Source organism: Myotis lucifugus, unplaced genomic scaffold (genome assembly GCF_000147115.1).
Source record: "Myotis lucifugus unplaced genomic scaffold, Myoluc2.0 scaffold_190, whole genome shotgun sequence".
Classification (NCBI taxonomy): domain Eukaryota; kingdom Metazoa; phylum Chordata; class Mammalia; order Chiroptera; family Vespertilionidae; genus Myotis; species Myotis lucifugus.
The window spans coordinates 269,732-279,366 of record NW_005871238.1 but is presented as its reverse complement, the minus strand read 5'-3'; the positions used below and the strand labels follow the sequence as shown (position 1 = coordinate 279,366).

At 46.9% G+C, this 9,635-nt stretch overlaps 2 protein-coding genes across 7 annotated transcripts in view; both read left to right on the top strand.

The window, feature by feature from the left end:
* Positions 1 to 4,307: 4,307 nt before the first annotated feature.
* Positions 4,308 to 5,970, top strand: RBM8A (RNA binding motif protein 8A). 6 transcript variants are annotated; one of them, XM_006096877.3, is made up of 6 exons: positions 4,309 to 4,469; positions 4,733 to 4,792; positions 4,872 to 4,946; positions 5,101 to 5,237; positions 5,473 to 5,609; positions 5,742 to 5,970. In XM_006096877.3, the coding sequence occupies exons 1-6, from the start codon at positions 4,403 to 4,405 to the stop codon at positions 5,785 to 5,787; spliced, it is 522 nt and encodes a 173-aa protein (XP_006096939.1). In that variant the 5' UTR covers positions 4,309 to 4,402; the 3' UTR covers positions 5,788 to 5,970. The 6 variants fall into 6 exon arrangements, with proteins under 6 accessions (XP_023616452.1, XP_006096939.1, XP_006096938.1 ...); XM_006096876.3 differs by having other exon boundaries at positions 4,869 to 4,946; XM_023760683.1 differs by having other exon boundaries at positions 4,374 to 4,506.
* Positions 5,971 to 6,422: 452 nt separating this feature from the next.
* PEX11B (peroxisomal biogenesis factor 11 beta) overlaps positions 6,423 to 9,635 on the top strand; it is a 13,060-nt gene continuing 9,847 nt past the window's right edge. Inside the window, exon 1 of the mRNA XM_023760692.1 lies at positions 6,423 to 6,509. Within this exon, the coding sequence (XP_023616460.1) occupies positions 6,423 to 6,509 (87 nt within the window). The remainder of the gene's footprint in view (positions 6,510 to 9,635) is intronic.

The window sequence follows — 9,635 nt, the reverse complement described above, 5'->3', positions numbered from 1 at the left end:
GTTCTTTCTCCTTAAGTTCTACCCAGTTCCACTTGCAATCTCACCCACTATGGTGGTCTAAACTCTATCATACACACAATTCTCAAATCTGTTTCTTCTACCCCAACCTGTTTTGAGCTCTTATATCTATATTTCCATATGTTGGACATCACCACCTGAATATGACACAAGTTCTTTGAACTCATATATTCAAAATAAACCCATTTTCCATACATGCTCCTCTCTGAGGCCCCAGATCAAGACAACACTCTAACCATCGAGCTACCCAGCCAGGCTCTGCCTTCACTCCTGACACCCTCCACGCTGCTGTCGTGTTTCTTTCTAGAATCCTTAATGACTGTGCTTCTCTTCCTGGGACATGTGAGAAGCAGTTCTGTCTTTGTTTGCTTTGGCCTATGAGGCATCTGGAAGCCACTGAAGAATCCCTTGGAGAGAGATGAAGTCAAACAGATCTCTTGTATCTTCCCTACCAACTGGCATTGTGTCTTAAAAATATTAGAGGTGGAAGCTACACTGACCTCTTCCCAGGACCAAACTGGAATTACAACTAAATTATAGAAAAATCATCCTGAATAACCAACTGAAGACTGACCAGCTGGAGAGAAGCCTTATAACCAAGGGCTTACAGAAGGAGCTACATTGAGACTGGCAAAAAGTGCAGAGGCACAAGAGGGCTCTCCGAGCTCCCACCTGTGGCAGCTGAAGTTCCAGAGGGATATCTCAGCTGCCCGGGGTTCCCCTGAGAAGTCTGGGGTCTGAACCCCAAGCAGGGCTCCCCAGCCTAGAGCACCAGAACCAGGAAAGGCACCCAGATAACACCCAGCTGTGAAAAGCAGCAGGGTCACTCTCCACCAGGAAGAGAAGACTCGAGATGCAGGTACTCTCAAAATTTCCTTGGCAGCCACTACCCCTGGGTTCCAGTGGAGGAAGGGGAAAGTGAGGTTGGTGGTTCTGGGGAGAGTTGAAGGATCAGCCACCAGGAACCCTGCGCTGAGTCATTCTCCCAGACTGCAGAAGCCATCTTCCTCAGGCAGAGCCTTTCCTCAAGCGGCATCAGCCTGGGGAGAAGTAATAGCCCCACTTGCTGGAATCGCTCTCGCCCCACCCTGTGGGGCTCATGCCTGCTGAGAAGTACAGCCGCGCTCTTTCAGTGCCTAACCCTAACGGGGGGACTGCAGGCGGAGGTGGACCTCTGGATGCTTTGAGACTTTTGCTGGCCTGTCCCAGGTAAAGTGCTGGTAAAAGCCAGCCTGGGCGCACAGCCTGGTCCTCTCCATAGGCACCCAGGTCCAGCACAGGGAGCCATATGTTTCGGATCACCAATGGCTCCAAACGAGTTGCCCAGGGCCAGTCACAGGCAGTGCCTGACACTGACCTGCACCAGAGTCCCTCTGAAGAGGCCCAGAACCAATGTACCCAGTGGCCAGATTCAGAAAACAACAGAGCAAGATCCAATAAGCTTCTCAAGCAGTATATCCACAGGGAGAACTCAGTGGCACCCTGGTTCTGAAGCAAGTTCTGCTTCTGTGATCAGGACCTGCCTAGCAGCTTGCGAACTGTGTTGGGGGTTGAGCCTCATAGTCAGCCAGCTTGCGCTTGATCCCATGCATGAAGAAGCCAATAGCAACAAAGACTCAATTACAATAGGAGGACCCACTTAATGCCCACAAGGGACACTCCTAGAGCACCCAGCTCAGAGGATCAGGGAGCTGTGCCACTGGTCCCGCAGGACACCTAATGTGTAAGTCCACCCAACCAAGACTGGAAGTCATAGCAGATCTATCTCATACACAGAAACACAAAGAGACAGCCAAAATGGGGGAGACAAAAACAAACAAACAAACAAAAAAACAGGCCCCAAGTGAAAGAATAAGAGAATTCTCCAGAGGAAGAACTAAATGAAATGGAGGCAACCAATTTATCAGATTTAGAGTTCAAAGTAATGATCATAAGGAGGCTCAACAGCATGAAAAAGAACATAGAAACCATTAAAAATGACCTGTGAGAAATGAAGAATGCAATATCTGAAATAAAGAACATACTGGAAGGAAAAAAATAGAAGGTCAGATGAAACAGAAGATCAAATGAGCAATCTGGAACACAAGGTAGAAAAACAACCCATTTACAATTGCTTCAAAAAGAAAAAAGTACCTAGGAATAAATTTAACCAAGGATGTAAAAGACCTGTACTTGGAAAATTATAACACACTGAAGGAACTACTGAAGAAGATACAAATAAGTGGGAACATATAGCATGTTCATGGATAGGAAGAATTAACATTAATAAAATGTCCATACTGCCCAAAGCAATCTATAGGTTCAATGCAATTCCTATAAAGATACCAATGGCATATTTCACAGAACTAGAACAAATACTCAAAAAAATTTATATGGAACTATAAAAGACCATGAGCAGCCACAGCAATCTTGAGAAGAAAAATGTTGAAGGAATTACACTACCTGATACCAAACTATACTACAAGGCCATAGTAATCAAACAGCATGGTACTGGCATAAATAGACATGTAGATCAACAGAACAGAATGGAGTCCAGAAATAAATCCACGCCTTTATAGTCAATATTTGACAAAGGATTGCAAAAACTACAGTGAGCTAAAGAGAGTCTGAATAAATGGTGTTGGGAAAATTGGACAGATACGTGCAAAAAAGTGAAACTACACCACCTTCCTACACCACACAGAATAGACTCAAACTGGATTAAAGACTTAAATGTTAGACTAGAAAACATAAAAACCCTAGAAGAAAATATAGGCAGTAAAATCTCAGACAATGCCCGTAGTAATATTTTTTTCTGATATATCTCCTCGGGCAAGGGAAACAAAGGCAAAAATAAACAAATGAGACTACATCAAACTGATTTTTTTAAAAGACCAAACTACCTACTGTGGAGAATGGATCAGTGTCTCCTAGTTTCAGTTAGTGTCTCCTGCTTTGCCTGGAAAACCACCCAGCCTTACAGGCCGAGTTCAAACAGAAGTCCTCCCTGTTCCACTTTGTGATAGCAATTACCACTTCTATATGGAATTATAAAGTGATTGTTGATGATATAATTATTTTTCCTTGTATTGCCAGCATCACCTCTAGTATTAGACACAGATAAGCATTCAAAATTGTTTGGCTAAAAAATTAATAAGAAAAAAATAAGTAAGTGAATCTTTAGTCCACTATTGTTTAAGGTCTACATCAAGATTCCAGGATTTGGGGACAATATGGGTTTTGTCTCACTCCAAGGTTTTTTTGTTTGTTTTAGTTAAAGGCATTTTTAAAAAGATACTGATTTGAGACAGAGAAACAACCGACTTGTTGTTCCACTTATTTCTGCATTCATTGGTTAATTCTTGTATGTGCCCAGGCCCGGATGAACCCGCAACCTTGGCATATGAGGTTAATCAACTGAGCTACCCGTCCAGATCTCAACTCCTAGCTTTTTGTTGTTGTTGTTGTTTTTAAATTGGTTTGAGAGAGAGAGGTGGGGAGAGGGAGAGAGAGAGAGAAACATTTATGATGAGAGAGAATCATTGATCAGCTGCCTCCTACTGGGGATGGAGCCGCAACTAGGCAGGTGCCGGACCCTGAATCCAACCGTGACCTCAAGGTTCATGGTTTGACCGAGCCGCACCAGCTGGGCTCAACTCCTAGGTTGTTAAAAGCGAAAAACGCGCCACACCCTCCAAAAAGCTAAAGCCCCTATTTTGTTTAAAGCCGTGATCTTTTATTAATTCCCCCGAGGTGGTGGGGAAAGTTGGGGATTAGCCTTAAAAAGAAAAAAGGTTGGTATCTGTCTCACCAAAAGAGCTGCACAGACAACCAGGTCTGTTAGTTTCTTGAAGAGAGAAATTCGTGCGCAGTACGAGCCAGCGTTGCAGACCGAACTTTTTTCTTTTTAATGCTCACATCACAGATCCTGCTGCTCCTCGGAACAGGCTAAAGGCCTGGAAGTTTTGAAAGAAAAAAACTTTCTTCAACTTCCATTTTCTAGTGTGAGTGAGAGAAGGCAACCCTCCACTACAGAAATCGTGCTGGGCTCCCCTGCCAGCAGCATTTCTCCCCGGTGGCCGCGGATAAGAGGAAGCCACTGATTCGCGGCCGGCGCGTTCCGGCCCAGGGGCGGCTTTCAGCTCGAGACCTGCTGGAAATGACTACAGGAGCACTTCCGGCTTCCGACCTGCTCAAGATGGCGACATGGGCACTTCCGGCTCTTCCCGGAGGAGGCCCGCCCCCGCGTGCGTATTTACACCGCGTCTAGGGCGGGACTTAGAGAAAGTTTTTGATTGGTCAGCTGGACTGGTGACCTTTCCCCTCCGCGACAGCTTCCCAGGGGCGCCTAAAGCCTGAGCGCTTAGATCCTGAGCAGCACGGACGCGGGTTACAGGGAGGCAAGATGGCGGACGTGCTGGATCTTCACGAGGCCGGCGGCGAGGATTTCGCCATGGATGAGGATGGGGACGGTGAGGACAGTGGAGGCGGCTGCGGGAAGCGGGGAAGGTGCGAGAGAAGGACGTAATGGGGCAACCCTCCCCCTTCCTCCCGGCGGGGAGGCGGGAGCGGGGCCACGGGCTGCAGGGCCTGCAGACCCCGCCCCCGGTGGCGGCGTGGGGCGGGGCTAGGAGGGACTGGAGGTGGTGGGGTCCGCGCTCAGAATGTCTGGGGGAAGAGACTGTTGTTCTACATGTTACCTTTGGCACTTATTCTTTCACTTGTGGGGTTACAGAGAGCATCCACAAACTGAAAGAAAAAGCGAAGAAGCGGAAGGGCCGCGGCTTTGGCTCCGGTGAGTGTGAAGAAAATGGGGTCCTGGGGGACAGTGGGAAAGGGGGCCCTCCGGTGATCTCGGGTGTGTTCCCTAGAAGAGGGCTCTCGAGCGCGGATGCGGGAGGATTACGACAGCGTGGAGCAGGATGGCGACGAGCCGGGGCCGCAGCGCTGTGAGTAGCGGACCTGTGGGCGGCGTGTCTGCGGGGAACTGGGGGACGTGAAGGCAAACCCGCGGGAAAGGGCCGAGGTCTGCAGTCGCGCTCACCCTGCTGCCGGGATCTTCAAGCCTTTCTCCCTGCGCTCCCCGCCCTCCCTTCCCCGCAGCTGTCGAAGGCTGGATTCTCTTTGTCACCGGGGTCCACGAGGAAGCCACGGAGGAAGACATCCATGACAAATTCGCAGAGTATGGGGAAATTAAAAACATCCACCTCAACCTGGACAGGCGCACGGGGTACCTGAAGGTACTGAGTTACACTCCTTGCCTCCCCCCATCACCCTTAGCAGGGGCAGATCTCCCGCGGTCGCGCTGGTCGGCCAGGAGCAAAGTTGAAATCAAATGACATTGGAAATGGAGTTTGTTAGACGCAGCAGAGACAGGAGCCGAGGAACCTGTGGGGTATACAGCAGGGATGTGTGATGCACGTTGTTTAAAGTTGGTGGGACAGGGTTTTGATGGCCGTCTTTCGCTTGCACTAGGGGTATACTCTCGTTGAGTATGAAACATACAAGGAGGCCCAGGCGGCGATGGAGGGACTCAACGGCCAGGATCTGATGGGACAGCCGATCAGCGTGGACTGGTGTTTTGTTCGGGGTCCACCCAAGGGCAAGAGGAGGTGAGGTGGAGGGGGCAGACACTACCTTGGTGAAGGGAATATGAGCGAAACAGAGAAAGGACATTGCAGGTCCCTCTGATGGACCTCCCCCACCATCACCCCCAACAACATCCTTCCTTTCCCTTTTCCTAGGGGTGGCCGGCGGCGCAGCAGGAGTCCAGACAGGAGGCGACGCTGACAGGTCCTCTGCTGGCCAGGTGTTCCCTGCAGCGATTCCATGTGACCGTGCAGCCTTGGAGAAGTAGGGCCCCGGTGGAACTTGCTGTTTATATTTAATCCTTTACCCTCTTGCTTGGTGTTTTGGAACTTGGGGGGGTGGGGGGTTGAGTTATAAATAAATGTCCCATTTTTGTTTTCTACATTTAAAATTATTTTCTTGCTCTAACCTTGCAAGCTCTGAAGTGCTCTTTACCGTAGGCAGTGTGGGACACTGTGAAGGTACTTCTCCCAGTAACTGAATTCAGTGAGTTTCTACACGAGACATAGTCTCAGTCTCAAAGAGTCAAAGTAGAAACACTGCTCAAGGTATTTCATTTTCTTGGGAGCTAAGAGAGCAGGGGTAGAAGTGAGATGTTTTCAGGATATTAACGGATAATTATTCTGTTTCTATATACTCTGTCCTGAGCAAATGGATGTTACAGGGATGTTTACTTTTTGTTTCTCCTGCCTGTACTGCCACATTTGTTTGTACCTGCAGCTATTGAAGGGCTTAAATCTCCTTTGGGGCATTCTCCCAGGTTCTCTTTCCCTAAAGGAGTCTATACAAAGTTCTTGGTGCCCACTTTGGCAGCCAAGGGTGAAGGCCCCTTGGAGATGATCCAGCGGAGCACTCATGAGGCCAAAGAGAAGAGGAGGAGGCTGGGAGGAACTCCAGTTAGCGACGTGGGAGAGAACCAGCGAGTAGGGAGGTGTCCTGCAGAGGACAGAGGTCAGCAAAGTCAGCAGGTGCACAAACACGGGGTGATTGTCTAAGGAGCGGCGGAGGGCCAATTCACTGGTAGGTTTGGGATTTAGAAAACACACTGCCATTCAGAACCACTCAGCTCCGGACCTGAGTATAGGGTGAATTGATGGGTGGGCAGTGAGATGGCGCTCTCCCCTACAAGGAAGAGAATGCTCCACACGCTCTTCTTCGAAACTTGGGACTGTGTGCTCCTTTCCCCCATGGATTATGACAGACATGCTGGAGAAAAGTTTTGGTGTGTTTTTTTTTTCTTTCCTATTTTTATTCATTTCAGAGAGAAAGGGAGTGGGAGAGTGAGAGAAACATCATTGATCAGCTGCCTTCTACACACCCCCTACTGAGGATAGAGGCTGCCACCCAGGCATGTGCCCTGACCGGGAATTGAACTGTGACCTGGTTCATAGGTCGACACGCAACCACTGAGCCACACCGGTGGGCAAGGTTTGCTTGAGATGCTGTGCTATATGAAGCTACTAAGTCTACTTTAAGACATCATGGTGTCCCAAGAGTAAAGGAGAATACTGATCACGTTTCTTCTTAATCCTTGTCCATCTAACTCAAGTTCAGATGATGGCTAGAGGTTGGTTAGAATTGGAGGCATTCAAGAAAATTATATGCAGCATCAGGTACTAGAAATACAGTTAGAATCTCACTTTTGGCTTGATAAGTAGCTATCAGGTAAATGAGGCCAGAGGCAGTTGTTTGAGGGAATGGATGAGAGCCTGGGGATTGAAGTCTCACCTTCCTTGTCGGGGAACTAGACACACTGAAGACAGTGCGGCGATAGCAGATGGTCATGGCAGTCGGTGGCACAGAATGGGCAGCAGAAGAAGAGGTTATAGGTACTCCCTTGCCATTGAGCCTTGAAGCTGCCTTTGGTAACACAGAGTGAAGGCCTGGGCCAGCTTGGCGGATGGTATGGAATAGCAACAGCTGGAGTGGGGTTGAGGACCATTAGAACTGGTCCCCTTCCACCTCCCCCAACCTGCCCACCATTGTCACACTTGAATCTATGCAGAACACTACAGTGCTGAGTTGATGGTTCATCCATGGTGCCAATATTTAAAAGGTTAGAAATGTATCTTGAAAATCCCTGTGTCCCCTTAGTCCAGTGATGGCGAACCTATGACACGCGTGTCAGAGGTGACAAGCGAACTCATTTGTTTGGTTGATTTTTCTTTGTTAAATGGCATTTAAATATATAAAATAAATATCAAAAATATACATCTTTGTTTTACTATGGTTGCAAAGATCAACAAGTTTCTATATGTGACCCGGCACCAGAGTTAAGTTAGGGTTTTTCAAAATGCTGACCCGCCGAGCTCAAAAGGTTCGCCATCACTGTCTTAGGCTATGGAGCTAACCATTAAGTTTGTTAAATCCTGAGACTTAAAGAATCCTGTCTCTCTTTTTTTTTAATTACTATGCTAAATATTGCACTTTATAAAAGGATCTCTCTACCACCTCACCAACATTTTTAGCTGAAATGATTTTCCTGATGTGTCTGATTAATTCTGTGGGAAAAAAGCTTGTGTAAAATGGGTGTTGCTAAAATTTCAGGCCATTGTGCAACCACTCTGAAGTGACCTTTAGTAATAGACTTTTGTACAGTAACTATAATAGTGAAACAATGTTAAATAATAAAATTTAACATTTTCCAAATGCTCTTGGCTGCCCTTCCCCCTTTTTGGTAAATTGCTGAGTTTTTTGTTTGAATCAGTAAAGAGTATTTTTCAGGTTTGAGCTTCAAGTAAGTTAGTACCTTGGTTCAGGTAAGGTAGATTTGAGTCACACTATTCGTTTGGTAAAAGGCAAGCTTTGTAGGTATCAGATTCCTAAATACGAGGCATTTGGAAAAGTGATTTCAGCAGGTGGAGGGGCTTTTAGGAAAGGTAGATGGTATCAGCCGTAGACATACAATGGCAAGAACTGCTTGGACATTGACTAACGCTGAGCTAGTCGGACATTGGTCTCTCCTCTTGCCCCATCTTGAGTCCATATAATTCTGGGGGTTTGGAGTTCTGGGGTGTTTTTCTTTGCACTATGCCTAGAAATACATGACACTGTGAGAAGGGGCTGAAAAAAAGGTCAGGCTCCTGGACTTTCATTTGATCCATAGCCTTACTTCTGCCCCCCTCTTCTTACTTTATATGCAGTTTACCTAAAACCTTCCTTTTAACTACTGATACTTGGGAACTTTAGGTTACAGACTAATTTCTAACTACCCCCATAGTCCATCACACTAACACCACATTTTTTTTTTTAAGTGGTGTTTTCCCCCCCCCTGGCTGGGTAGCTCAGTTGGTTAGAGTGTCATCCCAATACGCACACCAGGGTTGCGGGTTCAATCACCAATCAGGGCACCTGCAGGAGTCAACCAATGAATGCATAAATAAGTGGAACAACAAAATTGATGTTTCCTCTCTTCTCAAATCAATAATAAAAAATTGGTTTTAAACATATTTTTAACACTGATATTTTAAATACAACATACAGAATATGTTGTGCAGAGTTACACAAGAGGAGACTATTTCGGAACCAAAAATATCTCACTTTTTGCACATGCATCATGTTACCACCAGTTTGCCATTGAAGCAAATGGAGATTGCAACTATTAATCAGGTCAGGCTGTAAGAAATTACGAAATTCATCTTGTGGCCCATGGGTTTCAAATGATTTAGCCAAAGTCATACAGCTAGTAGTGGTAGAGCCTAGACTTGGGAAGAAAAGCAAAACGAAACAAGCAAACAGTGCAACAAAAACAGGCTTCTAACCCCCAAGTCCACACCTAAAATTTACTTCATATGAACAAACCCAACTGTAATTCCTTTTACACGGAGGCAACAAGTTCTTTCTAAATCTTGGGTTTAAGAAGGTCCTACTGCCCTGACCGGTTTGGCTCAGTGGATGGAGCGTCAGCCTGCGGACTGAAAGGTCCCGGGTTTGATTCCAGTCAAGGGCATGTACCTTGGTTGCGGGCACATCCCCAGTGGGGGTTGTGCAGGAGGCAGCTGATCGATGTTTCTAACTCTATCCCTCTCCCTTCCTCTCTGTAAAAAATT

Coding starts and splice junctions, on each gene's coding strand:
- RBM8A (XM_006096876.3), top strand. CDS start 4,403: ATGGCGGACGTGCTGGATCTTCACGAGGCCGGCGGCGAGGATTTCGCC. Junction 4,793..4,868: donor GGGCCGCGGCTTTGGCTCCG/GTGAGTGTGAAG, acceptor TGTGTTCCCTAG/AAGAGGGCTCTCGAGCGCGG. Junction 5,610..5,741: donor CCACCCAAGGGCAAGAGGAG/GTGAGGTGGAGG, acceptor CCCTTTTCCTAG/GGGTGGCCGGCGGCGCAGCA.